This window comes from Leptinotarsa decemlineata, unplaced genomic scaffold (assembly GCF_025532065.1).
Source record: "Leptinotarsa decemlineata unplaced genomic scaffold, Ldec_3_MD MMD2_tig00026374_RagTag_RagTag, whole genome shotgun sequence".
Classification (NCBI taxonomy): Eukaryota; Metazoa; Arthropoda; class Insecta; order Coleoptera; family Chrysomelidae; genus Leptinotarsa; species Leptinotarsa decemlineata.
In genome coordinates, this window is record NW_027412710.1 from 1,248,871 (window position 1) to 1,270,037 (window position 21,167).

At 33.5% G+C, this 21,167-nt stretch overlaps 1 protein-coding gene across 1 annotated transcript in view; it reads right to left on the reverse strand.

Moving 5' to 3' along the window:
- The window catches only part of Dhx15 (DEAH-box helicase 15), a 45,040-nt gene that overhangs the window by 11,768 nt on the left and 12,105 nt on the right, over nt 1–21,167 (reverse strand). Inside the window, exons 4-6 of the mRNA XM_074185350.1 lie at nt 17,208–17,670; nt 12,133–12,407; nt 2,871–2,993 (exon numbers count right to left, since the gene is read on the reverse strand). Coding sequence (XP_074041451.1) covers nt 2,871–2,993; nt 12,133–12,407; nt 17,208–17,670 — 861 coding nt within the window. The remainder of the gene's footprint in view (nt 1–2,870; nt 2,994–12,132; nt 12,408–17,207; nt 17,671–21,167) is intronic.

The following is a 21,167-nucleotide window of genomic DNA, read 5'->3' on the forward strand; positions in this document are numbered from 1 at the left end:
CGAGCGCTTTCGATAGCTGGTCGTGCTGTCATCCTCTAGGCCCTACTCTACAGAATGGCCAGCCTGCTCGCCAAATTTGACACCATTGGACTTTTTTTATGGGACTATTTGAAGCAAAAGGTGTACGAAACTGAACCTGCTTCAATTTGGATATACGGCAGAGAATAATAAATATTCGTAGAGATGTTGACGTTAATGTGTTCGAAAATGTTTGGCGTGAAATATCGGATAGGCTGTTCATATGTCAAGAAGTTCAAGTCAATCATTTCGAGCATCTTCTGAACTGACCTCAAGCTTATTATTTCATATTATGTAATTAAATGTCAATGTATTCAGGCAATTATTAAAAGTTCCGCCATTTTGTAGTAGTTGAAGATATTGACATTATATTCTAAGGTTGTGAAGCATTTGTCAAAATGATGTGTCACAAGAAACCCCCTTTCCATTTAATGTTTTTTTCCCAAATGGCGCCCAGTCGCCATCTTGTGTCACCTCACAAACCACAAGAGGAGACTAAATCATCTGTCGGTAACAAATAAGACAGATGGGTATCCGCGGCTAAGCTAAACAGTGGAGACGGGAGTGGGTTAACCAAATTAGCAAATTTCAAATAGATCTTAATGGGCGCCAGGTAAATTTAATCCTCCAGATACCCTAAGTAACTTACAATATCAATAACTTACCAATCAATATTGGAAATAAAAGATAAAGATCCCCAATATGATTGAATCAGTAAACCTAACTTACATGGATTAATCGACAACGCTTCTAAGACAACAATGCGATATTTACACTACTACGCGAGGTTAAAATGTCAATACAAGACCGCGGTGTATATAACCACAAATTCCATCAGCCATAAATTAAGGTAGTAACGACGCTTAAAAGAAACTACAATACGTCAAGTAAAACTACCACGAAAATTGAGTAGGTGTGGGCGAAATCGTAAATACTAGTATTGGAAGATAAGACAATCTCGTTTGCGTCGCGTGAGCTCAGGCGTAGGCGCATCGGTGTCAACAAACAATTGTAAAAGGAAGAAAACACCTCAATTTGTGTTTTACAAATGAAACCAAACGCGTTGTCAACTAGCGGTGAATTCAGCCAGAAAGGCAATCACTATATCAAAGAGGTAACAATAATCAAAAGGGCAAACAATTATTTAAATAACTCAGTATTACACAAATATTCAAACAAACCAATTATAACTTGTGTGCTCCTTTTGGGCCACCCGGTATATGGTGTTAGGCTACCCCGTAGTTCGACGGAGGTTGATCACCCTGTAGTACGGCGGAGATGGATCACCCTGTAGCACCACCAAGATAGATCACCCTGTAGGACACAACAAGATGGACCAGTAATGGATCACCAAATAGGACCCCAAAGGTGACTGAACACCTCCAAGTCCGGGGAGTTTGTCAACAAGGTGTTCTACACCCCAGAAAGAAAAAATTAAAAACCCCTGGCCAAGGGTTTTCTATATGTTTCTTCGTATGCGGTGCTCTGCACGGAAGTCCTACTGGGACTTGATGAGTGACTAAGGGCCTTCTGTTCCTTATGAATCTGATTTCGGAAATCCTTCCACCTGGCACAATGAGTTCGGTAACCACCACAAATCCTCAAAGAGTTTAAGTTTCAGACTGCAAATATCCACACCAAAATGACCAGTCTTCCACTATACAATCCTGACTTGTAGAAATAACCCCCGTGAAGGATGGCACACATACAACCATATATATCCTACAAATCAGTCAGATGGTACCCTTGAACTCTCAACCAAGCTCAACGAAGGTCAACACCGAAATCCGAGAGACTGCCACATCTGACAGATATCCAGTTGTTGCCACAGTGTGTCCAATCTACGCTACAAGAACCAAGGGGGCGCTGTGCACAATATCATAAATCTATCAATTCCTCCACAGCCACTTGAGACATTTGAGTAACCGATCAATCCCTCACCCGTGAACAACTGTAGAACTAGTTCGGTGTAGGTCGTTGGAACGACGCTACGAAAGTTCGGCAGATGTCAACCAACTGCTGTCTCTTAACCTTGTAACCTTGTTATTGAATGTTTACAAAAATATTGACTCCAACCTATTTCAACTATTTACCGATCCTTATTCATGCCATAGAATAGAAACATATAAGGTAAGTCGCCAAATCTTTCTCATTCAGTACGAATATATGAACATTCATATTATGCAGAATATTTACCGAAAATATCAAACAGTATTCAGAAACCCAGAGCTAACTAATATTGTTTTTCAGGCGATATGGCTCTAATATGTAGTAATCCTTCTGGAAGTGATGAATAACAATCTATGCAAAAAATATTCTTGGAAAGGTATAGAGAATAAGGCAGACAACGGCTGAAAAATGATAGGTGAAGTCAACTGAGAAACATACAATAACAACTATTTCAACCTAGCGAGGAATTTCGGATTTCTAACGTCGAATGCGAAGTACTGATCAAGCAGTTAGTCAGGGAGCATACATATATTCTTTTACATTTCAGGTATGGTTTTCTATGGAAAGGAAGAATCCCATTACTATGATGTTAAATGAATAAAATCAACTTGTAACTGAATTACATTGTTAACATCCTCTGAATAAAGATCTTAAAAGGTAAGGTAGTGTTTTGAAAGGTCACATAGGAGCAGTTTTGATTTAGTGCTAAATTGAAACGTAACATTTGAAATTTTCATGTGTCAATTTTACTTCAAAATAAAGTATTCATGCATTAATTTCATCATCCCAAATTTCAATTTTCAAAGTTGACCCGTTCAAAAATAAAAGAGGGGGAGGGAAATTAAAGAAATGCTTAAAAATTGTATTATTCAATAAATCAGCTCTTACATTTATATACTTACTTTGTTTGAAAGCATGATAAACATTGAGTAGTGTCAGATGATCCCCATCGATATGGGCAAATCGCATCTTGGCATCATCGGCAGCTTTCTTCGCTTCATTGGGTCTGACGAAACACTGTGGGACTAAATATTGGAGCGGGGCAAGGGAATGCCCGTATCCAACCAATATAGATGTGCTCGCTCAATCGATTCCTATAGAGCTACCTTAGTAAGAATGTTTCAAGCAAAAAAGCAACACTTTTTCAAGGGATCTAGGATCTTGAGAAAGAATTGCGTTTGTACTCGAAAACTACTCAAAACATTGACCATTTCAATTGGTAGCAAGGTCAGGAAGTGAAATGATATATAAAATGAATGAATAATATTAATACTGTTTTTCTCAGATTTCATCAAATTACAATTATAATTTTGAAATTTCAAGTTCAACAGTTTGGCTGATCTATCGGACTTTCTGAATCAGGTATTGAATTTATTTTGAACGGTTGATTTTGAATCATTAATGACATTTAATTGTGTATTATATTTTCTAAATTTGTATGTATTGGAAACCTAGGATGAAATAAAATCTGAATTTATAAGGGAAATATATTTTGAAAATCCTAGATCAGGTCGAGTTATATTTTTGAAAATAACAATCTTTATGTAAAATATTTCAACCTCCTACGCTACAGATCAACCCCCTAATTTTTTATGAGTGTACAAGGAATCAAGTTACATCTTGTTTGAGAGGAATTTAAAATTTCTAAGTATCAAATAGCCTCATCTGCAAAAAAGCTTTCAAAAGATTTAAAATATATTGGAATTTTCGTTGAAATTGTGTAAAACGGTAGTGACTGTTCATACTGATGCACTGTATTATTCCTGAAGTAAAATCATCTACTTGTGGAGGAATAGTTTTTGATACAGAATGTCCATCTAAGTCTAAGTTTTTCTAATGATTTTCTCTTTCAGCTCTGAAAAAGATACATTTCAAAACTAAAGATGATGAATCTTATGTTTTTTGCTGTTTTCACAGTCTACAGTAAATAAAATAAGTAAAAAAATTATGATAAACGGTTTGAAAAAAAGTGTATCGTAGCGTAACCTGGGTAAATATGTAAATAATACGCCCTGAGAAGAGTGATGTGATGACTGCTACCTAGGATCTTTTTTTTTTTTTCAAAAAAACCGTTCAATATTTTTTCTTCACTAATTTCATTTTCAAGTTTTCAGATTCAAATTTTGTTACTCAATTATTCTCATTCTGTTTAGTTCATTTAGTGCCTCTGTATTACAAGGTAATCTGTAATCCGCCATTTTGTAGCTGCGATCATCTTGAATTTGCATCTTTTTCAAAGTGTGCTACTATTTCAGTAGTAAAGCCGTGTCATTTGAGACCCATATTGAGGTATTTAAGTAATCCGCCATTTTGTAGCTGCAGCCATCTTCGATTTACAATGATATAGAATTTATTAAATCGTATTGTCATCAAAACTATAGTATAACAATTTTCAATTGAAGATAACTCATATACAAACTAAACTGAGAGCTAACGACAACAATGTTAAATGTTAGAACTGAATTCTCACCGGGGTCATTTTTATTGTCTATGCATCGCCATTGTAAATAATTGAAAAGTAAGATGATACCATAAAATTTGCCCCCCGTAACAAGATAGCTTCTGCATATCCATAGGATGTACGAGGTGAACCAGTTCGTTAAATACTTTGAAACATCGATAAACTGATCAACACTTCGCAGGTCTATTATATTTGCGTCCTTAAAATGCCATAACTAGTCATTCGGTTCCTTCATTATCAGGCGTCCTTATCTGCATAGGCGTAGTGTGTTCTGTTTCTTGTGAAGGTGACTTTGTTTTGTATTTATTAAATATATTTTATTATATTTATTGAATAGACTGTTATATTTATTAACTTTAAAATATAAGATAGACTTGGGCGATACTTGTTTCTCAAAATACATTACCATAGATTTTCATCACATTCACACTTTATTGTGAGATAATCAGTTGACCTAGTAATTGAACTCAGGTATAACTGTCATTAATTACTTCCTAGAATAGTTTGTTAGTGAACACGCTTGAAAAAGCTACTGTGCAGCAAAACACGTGTTGCGGATTTGTTAATCTGTTCTAGTGAAAATCTCACAATAAAGTGTTTTTGAAAATACATCAACTTTAAAAGAGTTTTTGAGGTAAGTAAATAACTGATAAATAGCTGAATAATATGATTGAATTTTATTATTTTTATAGTATTAAGATGGATGCCGTAGCAGGTCCAAGTAATGTACAAAGAAAGCGGAAGTTTATGTCGTTAGATGAAAAACAGATTGCCTGTAGAGTGTACGAAAATTTAAAAAATACACTCAGTACAGTGGAAGCTGTAGCCCAGTGTTCATTTTTAACGGGAATATCCGTGTCGACAATTGAACGCATTGTACGTGAAAAAAGGGTGATTGGGATTGTGCAAGCTCCCAAAGTACATTGTCGTGGTAGAAAAAAAATTGAATTGGACGAGTACCAGAAAAATTTTGTACGCTTTACCATTCATTCTTTCTTTTTTGAGAATAATGAGTTATCGTCAAGCATTTGTAGACGGTTTATCAATAGGGTTACGCGGACCAACGGGTAAAGGGCAACGACTAATTGTCGCCCATATAGGTAGCGATAGTGGCTTTTTAGACGATAGTGCACTAATTTTTTTATCCAAAAAAACGGGGGATTATCACGAAGACATGAATGCCCAACGCTTTGAAGGATGGTTTGAATCCCTTCTTTCACGAGTTGAGCCAAATTCGTTTCCAAATTTGTATCCACCAGCACGTGGTGGATACAATAGCTGGTGCTGAAGGCATCACCATTTTGAGACTTCCTCCTTACCATTGCGAGGTAAACCCTGGACTCAAATTAAGGGTTGCGTAGCTCGTGAAAACGTGACATAGGAAATTTCTGATGTCCAACGTTTATTAGAACTCGCAATGGAACGGATACGGAAAGAAGGGCTAATGCTGTAGCCCATGTGATCAAGGAAGAAGAGAAAATGTGGAGATTGGACGGAATGGTAGACACTGTTTTTAACCAAATAATAATAGATTAAGGTGTGACTGGGGATTCCTCTTCGTACGAGTCAATGGATTCTGAAACTTCATAGGCATAACATAGATAATTATTTCTTTGCTTTGTAGTTATCTTTCTATATAAAAGGAACATAATAATTATTTTGTAAATTTTTCTGTTTTTTTTCAAGTTCTGCATTAGGCATAACAAGAAAATGTAATCAATTTTACCATTGATACCAGGTAGCGCCACCTACTACAACAATTTTTACGTAATAACCTATGTGTTTAAATAAATAAAAATATTATTTTAGAACGCCTCTGCAGAGTTGGTAAGAGGATTATCCGTTGGTCACTTCTAATGCGACGTTGCTAATGAATCACCTTCAATTGAAAATTGTTATAGTATAAATGTTTGTACCAAATAGCAGATCAATTTGTCAACAGGAAGGGGGTCAAACTTTAATTACTAAATTCGACCCAAACAAATAAATGTACAAACAAACAGGGCAAGCTAAATAAAACCGTTTAAAAATGAGGCAAAAAGTAAATGTTACCTAAACAAAATAACATTTATTGTAAACAGCTCATTAGCTATAGTTCAAAATTGTAGTAACAATTTTTGAAATGGTTTTTTCAAGTGAAATTCTTCATATAATCATCCAAATGATGATTGAGTATAGAGACATAACTTTTCAAAGCAATTCCACCGCAAATAAGCATCTGAGACATAAATTAAGAGATGGCTATATTGAGGATTCAAGAACCTTTCAAGCAAGCTACAACTAAATTCCCCTTTTCATTACAAAATGTTGAAGTTGTTCTGTAGGATGAGAGGAAATACTTTATTGATAACAATTTCTTCGTGTGTACTTTTGTTTGAATGTGGTTAACAATGTTTTCTAATGAATAGTGGAAATTCCAACTTTCGTTAACCCAAAAACGTGGAGATAATAAAAATTAAAAATGAAATTAATCAATTTGTTTCCGAAATATTAATAGTTGAGAAAGTGAAAAAATAATTCAAAAAGTATTGCTTTGGATGATAACTGTAATCCTTCCAAAGGAATTGTTATCCTCAGCAATTATCAAGTGGGTTTTTATATGTTTAATTTTTATATTGGTAGCACTACTTCTAGTGACTCCCATTTTTTTCGTTCACAGCAAAATGGCATTCAGTTTCCTTAGCTATTTCATTAGATAGACACAAAAATCAGATTGTCTTCAACTAAGGATAAGTAACGTTTTTATTTGAATGACTATGTGAGCAAGCAAAAGTGTTGAACTCGTAACCACCTTTTTTGTTTTACAATTCTGAAGTTTTTTTCATTGCCTTTCAATAAACTATTTCGATTTCATGATTATTTGGATTTTATATCCCTCTATGCTTTGCAGTTTTCTGATTCTATCATTTTTCTTTAAAAAAAAATAGATTTGATACCATTGTTCGTTACTTTTTCAACTATATTTTTAAGTTTCAAATCTGTATTACGTTTGCTAAGTTGAAAAAACACTGAGGAAAACAGCAATATAATTACTTGTGATGTTTTATCAAATATGTTAAATTAAACTTTCGAACTCAACTGAGTCCATTTTGAAATTACTAACACAATAATATTCAATCAATCTTCCTAAGACCTAGATTACAAAATGAATTATACTGAGAATAACTAGAGGTGAAGAACATATGTTGATTTTTTTTTTCATTTTTTTAAAGTCATTGGTTTCAATATATGTCTCTAAATATAGTTGGTTATGTTGAAGAGACCCTGAATAAGAATAATGATTAATATACTCCCAAAGACTTATAGCTCTAATTATTTGTGGTACTGACCCCAATTATTAATAGAGAAACTTAGTTATGTGATGTATCGTTGCAAAAAAGTCTTAAAACAACCAATTCATTCATGCAATTTGTTTATTTATGGTTTCAGGAGTAATTTGATAAATACCAAGGGCTAAGTTAAATCTGATCACTTTGAGAAAGGCTTACATATGTTGATTTTATCTTCAAAAGAGTCGTAATAACCTTTATGTTTGCTTCCATTCACCTGATTGACATATCACAATTGAAAAATAATTTTCTACTGTAAAATCCCACCTACTCAATATATGAACGTTTCTTCAACGGTGGATTGAGAGATACATATGCTAGATTAACCGGAACCAACAATATATTAAATTAAATGACACTTGGGCATTTCACAACAATTTCTATAATTGGGTCGTGTATCAAAAACAGAAAAGATGGTGGCGTTTTTGGTCTGATATAAACATAGAGGTTTATAAATTTTTTGAGTAGCACACCCAAACACTCAATGCCTGAGATAAGATCTTGAGAAATCATATTGTAAGGACTTTTTTCCATCTGAAACACAAGGAGTTCTTTATCGCAAACTCAGATCCATTTCTATTAGTGGATTAATCAGTAGGGATACGTAATTTTCGTTTTCACGAAATAGGCGCGAGTAAATGCGAAATTTGCCGATAATAGGAAACTTGCAGATTGTTTTACATCGTAAATGTGTTCTGCTATGAAAATGAGCAGTGAAATATCAATAGTCAGTTTATAAAAAATATAAAAAGTTTCTTGCGTTGAAAAACCAATTCAAACAAGCGTTTAAAGGCGCGAACTGTCATGACGTCATACTGTATGAATCCGGGCGCACGCATATGACTCAGGCTGTGACTGCCGTTTAAATCTACTTATTTAAGCAGCTGCAGCAAAACGCTTCTGTGTAAAATGTGATGAGGTCCTGTTTTTTTTAATAGATTAGTATTATTGAGTGGTACAGTTTAGTGATTTGTGTTTAACCTTGATTCAGCTGTGTTTGTTTGTTGTTGAATTTATAAATGTAACAAGGACTTTCAATTTCAAAGGCAATGGAACACAAACAATAATACAAATATTGCATTGTGCCTTTGTACACAAATACTTCGATTAAATCACCCACTAAAATATTTATTAGAATTTCTTTATTAGAATTTCTTACAAAAGAAATTCCAAAAATCCACGGCTTTCAATATTAATTGTAAAGTTAATCAAGATTAACCAAACTGACACAATTTAACACAAATTATTCATACAAAATTTCATTAGGTTGGGTTCTATTATCAAATAATTATCTCTTTTCATGATGATATTACCATATGGTGGTTGATACCTACTTAATTTGTTAAAATATATAATTTATACACAGTTATTAAACTCACAACAAATAATAATTGTACTTACTTGTGTATTTTAACTCAATGTACTTCACCAAGAGAAAAATGTTCAGCTTCTTTAATGAATTTCGCTACCATAAACATATCAACAACTGGCAGATTATCGGATTGACCTTTTGTAAATCCGTCGTCGGTCATGTTTGTTCGAATTTACTCACTTAATAGTAAATAATACAGTCTAAAATAACTAAATACGGTAAAAACCACAGATTTGGACAAAATACCACAATAAACAACACAATGGCGACTGACGAAATACAGTATGACGTCACATCCAATGGCTGGGCGTTTTTAGTCACGTGACGAAATTTAAATTTTTAATAAACTTTATTTGTTTCTATAAAACGAATAGCATTTAAAAATAGTTTTTTTTGTGATAAAGGATTTATTACAGTGTTATCTTTTGATTCTCAATGTAATTTTCGTGATTAAATTTTTATGCAAGTTCCCTATTGCGTTAAATGCATTTTTTTTTATGTTTTGGTAGTTATAACCGAAATTTTGATTATTTACACTATTAAAGCAAAGATTCAAGAAAGTTAATGCACATACTATGGATAAGTTAAGTATTTATACCTTATCTTATTCCTTAATCATTAATAGTAGGCACAATTATTTCAGATAAATTTAAATGAAGTTTTGACAAATTGTCTGTACACATAAGATTCAGTTCAACAAATGAAGTTGATTAACGGAAAAACAGATTTTAAACAGATTTTTTTTTAACAGTTGTCTTCCAAGAAATCAGGAAAACCAACCGCCGAAGACGGATTAATCTTCACCACGACAATGCGAGCTCTCACATATCGGCTCAAACAACTGCATTTTTGAGCACCTAAAACATCGATTTGAGTCATCCGTATAGTCCTGAATTGACACCAAATGACTTCTGTTTATTCCCGCATGTAAAAAACAAACTGAGAGGTCAACGTTTTTCGACACCTGACGAAGTGGTTGCTGCATTCAGAATGAATGTTTTGGAGATACCTCAATCAGAGTGGCAAAAGTGTTTCGACAATTGGTTCAAACGCTTGCAAAAGTGTATAGATCTTCATGGGGAATATTTTGAAAAACAACAAAGTGATTTTAGATGATTAATATTTGTTTTTGTTCTCTAATCCCGAAATACAAAAGGCAACCCTCATACAATGCTTGCCTTCAATTAAATACCTACTTATGCTAGTTGTGATGTCAAAAACATATAATGAAGAATATTGATTTTGATTTTTCAATTTGCAAAAATTACGTACCCTTAATTATCAAAAAACAGTGCAAGAAAATCTTCAAGGCACTTTGAGAGCTATACTTATGTGAACAGTTACCCAAGTCGGATTATTAAATATAATCTCAAACGTTTATTTCAGATAAGCAATCCACAAACAAAATCTATTGAAGATCCTATACAGGTTGAAAATTCATTTGAATAGTGTGTCACCATATTGCGACTGATCATTGAATTTTAGGCTGCGGGCACGAAAATGGCGACGGCCCAGCAATGAAGAGGCGACCGCGAAACGGTGGCGATGCATACAACAACGAACAACATCGACAGTATAGGTGACGCGCACGAAACGAGCGGTGGCGTTTCGTGCCCACACGAGATACTTCTCCTCATCGCCCCGTTCTGCGTCACCCCGCATTCGCCGTCGCTCGACCTTCGCGATTTTCGTGCCCACATTCTTAGCTCCATTAATTTCCTAGTCTTGCAATTGAAACACAAAATGTGATTGGGTTAAATGTTGTTCACTGTATTTCATGCCACCAGATTTTTTCAGTGAAGCAATCATCGCAAATCTCAGGAAATCTGAGACAGAGAAGCGTTTTTGAGTGTCACCTTTTAACACCAAAGATTTTTCAAATATTTCTAGTTTGATCACGGGGATAAAGCAACCTTAATCTTTCACGTATAAAAATATTCAAAATGAAAACAAAGCGTGTGCTGAATTGGCAGTTGAAAGTACAAAATGCGATACATCACATGACTGAATTTAGAGGTTAGAGTTGATGGAGTTCAAGACAAGTATATAGATAGTTGAAAACATGTCCAATTTATAATTAGGTTTTTCTTTCAAGGATATATTGGGATGGAAATGTTTATTTGGTATACCCAGAAACTAACGTAACATATACTTCCCTCACAATGAAAGAAGTATATGTATTGAAATTATTGGACATATCATGTACCTAATTTTTGCACAAATTACAGTAAATTTCGACCAAAATGTTGATCAAATTTTTCAGAGCAACAATACTATATATTGCACAAGCCTACTTTTCAATGATGCATTCTACCAGCAATAACATATGCAGAATGATTGAATATTCCATGAACAAATTGCCAGTACAGACTCTGTATTTATATTTTTTATGCAGATTCTGTATAAAAAATCAATACAGACAATATTGCTCCGTAAACCTGAGGTGTATAAAGTTTTATTCTCCAAAACTTTTTGGAGAGAGGTGCAAGAACTTTCATTTTTTCAATTCACATGATGAGGCCATCAATAACATTTTAGTAGGGAGGCACTATGTGTGTTGCTAGTCATGGACAGATATTTCTTGCTATGGCTGCTTCGGGCATACATTCTGAAAACTGGCAACGTAGCTAACAAATTAGGGACATGTTACTTCCATTTGTCTCAGTAAGTGTCTGTAGGAATTTCAATGCTAATTTTGATGAAATATCTTTTTCTATCTCTATGTGATGTGACACTTATTTAGATGTGTTGTTAAAACAAAGATAGAGAGTACATTCATTTTTGACAATCGAATGTAAAAAAAATTGAAAACTCTTTGCTGCATCTTTCACCCACAAAACAAAAAAGATTCAACCCTTGAAAAATTACACTCATTATAACACCTGATATCCTAAGATTTTTTTTTGTTGATAAAATTCACACTTGCTTCATTTTTTTTTCATGGATTTTTACTTCCCCAAATTCTCAGTCAAATACTGAAGTAAATCCCCAATTTTAAATACCTGACAGCATTGCCGTTACAGACAATATTTCATTGGAACAATTGTGGTTGCAACTGGCAATCAACATCTTCGCTAACTGGGGATCTAAGGGAAACTCAGCCATAACTGCACCAAGATCCGTTAAATTTCCATCGTCATCTAAGGCTGCAAGGTAGTTGAGCAATTCCAAGGCTCTCATTAGAGTTTCTGGTGCAGGTGGGTCCATGAAATCGAAATGTACCAGGTCGTCTATACCAAGCTTTTTCAACTGAAGTACTACTGATCCCAGGTTGGACCTTAGAAAAACACATATAAAAATAATGATGACATATTTTTCTCATTTATACTTATCAAATATATATTATATTTTTCATTGAATTTTATATACCAAACGACATGTGTTTTCCTATAAAAAGGGAACCTTATCAGCTTTCAGAAATAACCTTAAGGTCAACAGAGCCAAGCCATTCAAAGGAAAAGTCGTTAAAATGAACTGCTTGATGCTAAGAAATTCAATACTTTGAGACATTCAACCTCATTATTCTTTCCATTATCTGACGTTAAGGGTCGAAAATATATTACTCAGTCTGTATACCTCTAATAGAATAAAAGTCAAAAAACACTTAAATTTATGTTATGAGCTCAAAAGTTAATGACATGATAAAATTAATGCATCTGAGGTAGTCTACATATGTTCATTCAAGGCAGCGAAAATATCAAAATAATCCTTGCAGTGACATGTATATATCAGTAGCAAACTCGCGACATTGGAAATGTCGGAGACTAAAGTCTATCCAAATCCAAGATAGAGTGAAACAAAACAAAACCGAAGCGTGACGTTCACGTGATCGCCCAGTGTCAGATGGAAAGGGCAGCGTTCATTGGTGAATTCGCATTCTTGGTATGAGTTCGGTACCAGCACAGAGTTGTAATCAGTCGTTTGCGTGTTTTTGTGGCGTGCGTTATAGTATATTGTTTAAAATTGTTTTCCAAGATGTCCAGTACAGACACTGCTGATGACACTGTGAGCTATCCTCTGAGTCCAGCCAGGAAACGATCCAAAAAAATACATTGATTTTAAATGTGTTCTAGAAAGACATGGAAGAAATTGAAACACCGCTTGTCGACGAAGTCGTATCGAGAGTTTCTGATAAAATTGGAGTGTGTTGCGCTTCGATTTACAATGTTTTACGGGAATATAAACAAAGTCATACATTTTCCAAACCGAATACAAATCAGAATCGTCAGACCATTATAAAATCAATAGATGATGCCGATGAACATGCAATCAGGAGGAGGTTGCATGAGTACTTTTTCAGAAATGAAATACCCACGATAGACAAAGTACTCACAGAAATAAATGAAGATGTTTTATTGCCAAGTTTTAAGCGATCGTCAACATTCCATAAAGTATTGAAACATTTGAATTTTGTATGGAAAAAACGAGGTTGCAATAGTTTATTATTGGATAGAGAGGAAATTGTGTTATGGAGGAGAGAGTATTTGACCAAAATTAAATATTATAGGGAACAACAGAGAACAATTTATTATGTGGATGAAACCTGGGTTAATGCTGGTCATACTACCCCTAAAGTATGGGTCGATGAAACTGTGACCTCATCTAGGAGGGCCTTTCTAGATGGACTATCCACCGGATTAACAAATCCATCAGGTGAACTTATATTTATATTAAGACCTGCCTCAATCTCAATATATAAAAAGTAACCCTCGTATTTGTTTTATTAACTTACATACTTCATATTTACTTCATAATTTCAGGTAAAGGAAAACGGCTTATTATTTGTCACATCTGATTTACACTCTTATAATACACGAAACAAATTAAACATTCACCAACCTTTTTCACGCTTAGAAATTGCACAACTTTCTCCCAAACACATAGAAGTTGAATGCTATAACAAGTTCGGTGACATATTGGATACAGACAAAACTCTAGAGTCAAAAAACATTTTTAACTTTAAGAACAAACTTAAAACATTTTTAGCAAGTCATGCTTTTTATGACATAAATGATTTTTTAAATTTTAGATGTAATGTAGATTGAATGTATTAAGTCTCGAATTATCTTAAAGTGCACCCTTTGTATTTTAAACTGTTTGACTAGTCTGATAAATTTATGTAATTTTAATTATGTGGATTTCACGATGAATAAAATTAATGTAATGTAATGTAAAATGTAATCGGCAATGAGAATGGGTTTGTTGCTGAAGGGCTGTGGTGTTTCATGTCGAAGAAAACTGGAGATTATCACGAAGAAATGAACGGTGAATCTTTCGAACAGTGGTTTTCCAAAGTTCTACCCCATCTGGAGGATAATGCTGTGATTGTAATGGACAATGTACCTTATCATTCGCGACGGTTAAAGAAGATTCCGACAACGTCTTCAAAGAAGGTTGAAATCCAAAATTGGCTGCGATCAAAGAATATTATCTTTGAAGACTCAATGCTAAGAGTACAGCTACTAAAAAATGTCAAGGAGCGCAAGCTTGAATACCAAAAATATATAGTCGATGAGATGGCAGCAGGCCAAAACAAAATTGTCCTTTGCCTGCCTCCATACCACTGCGAGCTCAATCCCATCGAGTTAATATAGGCGGATGTGAAGAATTTTGTAGCTCAGCATAACACCACGATGAAATTTGCAGATCTCAAAGTACTTTTTGATGAGGCTTTGGAAAGGGTCACAGCGGAGAAATGGGAGAAGTGTGTTCGGCATGTGATATCGGAAGTCGAGACAAAGATGTGGAAGCTTGATAACATAATAGAGGAACAAATCGAGGCACTGATAATTCAGATTGCTGAGGATGACACTACTGATAAAGAGACAAATTCATCCAGTTGAATAATTTTGATTAATATTCCTTTTGATTTTACATAAAATAAAAATTATCAATAAAGAAATAAACAACTAATCAATACAGTTTATTTGTATGATTTTCACTATAAGGGTTTTACAAAAACCGCGACACGTGTTTCGCTATACAATAGCTTCTTCAAGCGTAAACGGAAAATGTTTACAGAATTACAGATTTTAATGAAGCTTTCAACTATTTTTCTGAAATTTTACTCAACCATTTCAATTCAAATTTTCCTGAAAAAAGATTTTATTACAAGAACAATAATAAGAGATGGGTAGATGATTCAATCATACATTCTGGTACATCATTGAGAAACTTGTTTACAAATACATATTCAACTTTTTTGCCAGTCAAGAAAGAGACAAAGAGAAAACACCAAGCCCTAATTGTAGAAAAAAAGAAAAAATATTATCAAGATAAGATACATGAAGCCCCTATTAAGAGCCGTGCCTCATGGAATGTGGTATCTGAATTAACAAATAAACATAGAACATACAATGACATAAATATTAGGTTGGATGACCAGCTGATAGAAGACCTAGAAACTATCTCTTCCTTGTTTAATACTTTTTTTATTAACACTCCTACTAAGTTAGTGAATCAAATACGCTCTACTACAGTGAATTTGGAAAATTAGTAGATTTCAATCCACGATGTATTTGACTCCATACACAGGTGACGAATTGTTTATACTATAAAATAAAAAATAAAAATAAAATAAAATAAAATAAAAATAAAAAATCATCAGGTCCAGATGAAATACCTATGTTCATATTAAAAAGAGTTCTTCCTGTAATTATTGCGCCTTTGACGCATTTGATTAATGTCATTTAGAGTAGGTGTTTTTCCAAATCATTTAAAAACAGGAAAAATTATACCCATTTTCAAAAAAAAAAGGATCCAACATCAATGGAAAATTATCGCCCTATTAAGGTCCTCTGTGGATTGTCTAAAGTTTTTGAATCCACTTTTCTTGCACACCTCGGTTCATTTTTAAATAAACATTCCATATTAAGTCAAATGCAACATGGATTTCGTTTCGAAAAATCAATAAACACAGCAATGTTTTCATTATTAAACAAAATCCTAGAATATGTAAATGGAGGAGATGCCCAGCCGTGATTCTTTGTCATTTAAGTAGGGCATTTGACTGCGTTAATCATGAAAAACTTATTTCAAAATTAGAAATGTGTAGTATAAGAGGGGTTTCTCTCAGTTGACTGACATCATTTCTGGAAAATAGAAAACAATATGTGTCAGTTCAAATTCAATTCCGAATATCTGAATCTAAGTATGGGAGTGCCACAGGGTTCAATAATGGGTCTTCTACTGTTTGTACTCTATGTAAATAACATTTAATAAGTAGTTCCCGAAGGTCATTATATCGCTTATGCAGATGACTTTTCACTAGTTATTTCTGCACCAGTTACAAAAGAATTACAAAAAAATTGTGCCAGAATAGTAAGGCGGATATCAAATTATTTCAATAACAACGATTTATTTTTCAATGCGGACAAAACAGATGTTATTCATATTCACAACTGGCAAAACAGAGTGGAAAACATACATTTCATGGTGAACAATATGACCCTAACAAATACTGATCACAATGCAAGATTCTTGGGAATCATTTTAGATGAGTTCCTCAATTGATAAGGTCACTGTCAACAATTAATATTAAAACTCAAGAGTTGCAAGTATTTCAAAAAATACCCTTGAAACTCAAAAATTGCTGTTTTTTTCTGAGCATACCTCGTATATCTCCATGATAAAATTGTACTGTCATTTTATCACTATATTATTGTATTGCGTTTTATATTGTATTATTTATCTTTAATTTAATTAAGATTTTACAATTTCTTTTTATAAAAATTGTAATTGGGACTACCCGTTGAATAAATAAATAAATAAATATCTGAACTCTGTTTTTGATGTATCGCAGAGTAGTTTGTTCAGAAATGTATTGAAATTTCCCAGTAAATTACATTACCAAAAAAGAAGTTACTCCTATCAAAAAATACTCTAAATGTGATACATCATCAAAAAATATTGTTTGCAAAATAATGAAAGTTAATATAGTCACATCTTCATTAACGTGCCTAGTGAATTCAAATTGAGCACATTTCTCAGAGTGACCTCCAACAGCAACTACATTCTATAGCTAATTTGGAATTAACTGTTTGAAAAAAATGAAGAAATAAAAATTGAAAATATTTACCTCAATATTTCAGGATACGTATTATCCTGCATTTCATTTTTGAAAGCCTTTTCCGTGTACAATCTGAAACACTTCCCTGGTTTGGTTCTACCAGCTCGACCAGCTCTCTGTTGAGCGGAAGCTTTACTTATGGGAGAAACCAAAAGTGATTCTACTCTTATTCTTGGATTATATACTTTTTGTTTGGCGAATCCAGGATCAATAACAAAGACTACACCATCGATTGTCAAAGAGGTCTCAGCAATATTGGTAGACACAACTACTTTACGTCCAATAGCCCCGTTCGGTTTGTTTGGTGGGGGATCTTCAAAGATTCTTTGCTGTAAGTTGGGCGGGAGAGTAGAGTATAGAGGAATGCATTTCAATTCACCTACTTCGGGACCCAAATTATCAACCTCTCTCTTTATTCTTTTGCAAGCCACTTCAATTTCTTCTTGGCCAGTGAGAAATAACAATATGTCTCCTGAAATTATTTATGGAGTTGGTAAAAAAAACATACATGTGAATTTAACATAAGAGTTGTAAGATTATAGAGCTTATTTTGCCTATAAAATGGAAAATTGTGAGAAAATACCTTTTTGTGATAGCAGGTGTACTTTTTTTCTTGAATCACATTATTAATAATTTCAAAAACAAAGCAACTTTCTGACATACCGGAATTATCCTGTCGATAAATTGTTACATTCAGTGTACTCACTACCAATGATTGTTTAGATGACTCAATAAATTTGCTGTTGTTTCTAATGCTTAACCATCTTTTTCAAAGATTTGTAGAGCTACACCTATTCACAAACAAGGTGATAAAAATGACTATAATAATAATAGATTCATTACAATAACCCCGGTATTGTCAAAAGTTATCAAAATTGTGTTAAAAGACAGGCTTGCTGATTATCTTGAAAGACGAAGATATATCAATGAAAAACAGTATGGTTTCAGAAAGTTACACTCATTTACTCAAGCAGTAACGGACATTATTCATACTATAGCAAAAAATAAAGACACAGGAATATTAACCAGGGCTGTATTATGTGATTTGTCAAAAGCTTTTGATAGTATATACCACGACATGCTTCTAAATGAGCTGGAAAAATACGGAATAAGAGTTTTAGCGTTAAAACTGTTGCAATCATTCCTAACCATAAGAAAACAATATATTATTCATGACAACATAACATCGAACACTCAAATAATGGAGTTCCCCAACGATCCGTGTTAGGTCATCTTCTGTTTATTTTGTATACAGCGTGACTCACGGTCGATGGTAGTTTAGACGTTTCTGGAAAACGCAAAGCATGATTTTTCTGAAAATTTCACCTCTCACATTTCCTTACCTGTTCTATCGATCTAAAATATTTTCAGCATTGCGGCATTGCCACTTCTATCAAAAAGTCCTAGCAATTATATTTTTTTAAATGGAACACCCCGTATATTAATACATTTTTGGAATCGCTCTAGTATTTTAATACTTTTTTGTTAATAATGTCCTATACCTATCTCTATCTGTTTTCGAGATAAAAAATAAATTGTGCTAAATATAGTCCAAAACATAGCCTTAATTGAAATTGAGTACATCAGTACTCTCAATTCATGAAAAGTTGATATTTTGATGATAGTTTGAACAAACTCGAAATATTCAAATAACACCAAGAAATCGACTCCATATCATACAGGGTATCCTAAAATTACTATTATTTCCATTGTGCATAAAAGTAGTCGAAAGTTCATTTTTTCAAATGAAACCCCTTGTATATTACTCGATAAATTGAAAGATGGTGAAAAATGCTTCAAGATGATATACATATCCCTGTACCTAAATCGTCAAGTTTTCTTAATAAAGCCGTTTTTGTGGAAAAATAATTATTCACGTTTTACCTACAAGTGTTGAAAGTGACATTTTATTTTGTGAGTGGGGATTATTACAAAACGAGCGTCAGCAAGTGGAGCAAACTCACGAGCAAAATAAAATCACTTTTAACAAATGTACAATACAAATTTTTTTGTATAACGTTACTTCTGATAATGAAAAAAATTTTAGGGTCCATGGGATTTGAACACACGATCATTGGATTACAAGGCATATGTTACAACTACATACACCAACTCACGTTATTTTAAGGAGGATTATTGGTTAGTCATGAAGGACTTTCTACAGTTGGGCTGAATACTACTTCGTCATCCTCAGTAACTTCGCAGGGATTTAATATTACCAATAGCATGAACTGCATATGTGAACCTTTCTAAATGATTTTTTGGTAGGTGTTCCGATTGAAGTGTTTCTATCAAAGAGATTTTCAATAACAGTTGTACAAAAAATAATTTTTAAAGAATTTGATTTCGAGGTAGCCGTGGAAATATCAAGCTTATGACAGTTTGGTGACTTTTATAAGTAATTGATAAATGGTTATTGACGGTGTTTCAAAAAATCGTCAAAAGTGAATGCAAATATTGATTATTCAAACGAAGTTCTTATGAATCTATTTATTATACACGGACAGTGTGATCAAATCATTGCCAGAACTTGTACAAAATTCAACCAAATGTATCCTGAATTAACACCAATGAACGAGAGGAAGTTTGTAAGATTACAAAATAATTTCCTTAACTATGGCTTCTTGTTAAAAGCGCCTTCAACATTATCAAAACATGTTACTTCAAATGGGGAAAATACTGTTAACGTTTTGACATATTTTTATGCATATCCAGGGAAGCTTCCATTCGCAGTGCAGAAAAAGATTTGTGTATCACATGCTTCAGTACAACGAATTTTGAAAAATCACGGAATGCATCCGTGTAAATTTGCCAAAGTTCAAGCTCTAAAAGCAGAAGACTTCGAACATAGAATGCATTTTTGTGAATCCCTTTTGATTCATACACAGGAAGATTGGGAATTTTTGTCAAAAATAATTTGGAGCGACGAATCAAAATTTACAAGGGATGGTATTTTCAATAGAAGGAATAAACATTTTTGGGCTGATCATAATCCTCATGTTTCAAAAGAAATGGGTTTTCAAGAAAAATTTGACCTGAATGTTTTCTGTATTCTGAAGAATAATAAAATTAGCTTTTTTATTTATGAAGACACACTGAATGCAGAGAGATATCTCCAAATATTAAATATTAGATTTTTTTTTTAAATGTTTGTTTATACCTTTGTATGTTTATATGTATGCAAGTTTATAACTACAATTACGACTTATCCCATCTACACATTATGTAGCAAAAAGCATCAATAAATCTATCTATCTATCTATGGAGGAAATTTTCTGTGAAGATTCCTGCACTGACGCCTGTCGGATATAATCCAATGCCCTTCGTGGTATTAGCCAGGGGAGTAATTGTTTTCTGATAGGCGTCAGTCCATTAAACCTACTGTGTAGGTATATAGAGACTGGCTTGAACGTTTGAAGTTCAGTTGCTTTAGATTAATTGAATAATAATATAGAATACCATAAAAGAAAAAAAAACAAATAGCAATTAATTATTAACAATAATAATCAGCAGTTTCTTCATAGTAGGTCAATACGTTTAACCTGATTTTTAAAAGAGTACAAGAATGAGTCAAAAAAATCAATATAACTGCTGTTCCTATTTGCTAACCTAAGCATTTTAGTGATGGTTTCATTCAGGCCATAGCTAGTAGAATGGTAAGGAACTTTAAACAACTACGACACTATGGTTCTTCTTGAATTTACATTGAAGTTAATCATTTGTGTTAGAAATGGACAGTTCACATCACCATTTATAACCGAGTGCTCATAGTCGGACCACAAATAACCGAGCTTTAATGCACATGATCTCAGAAATTTGTTTTGTACTTTCTCAATCATGGATATATCTGTCTGATATAGAGGACTCCATATCACGCAATCATTTTCCAAGACCCAGCGTACCAAGTAACAGTACAATATATTGAAGGTATTTATAGAAACTTTATCTGTAGATCGTTTAACAAATCCA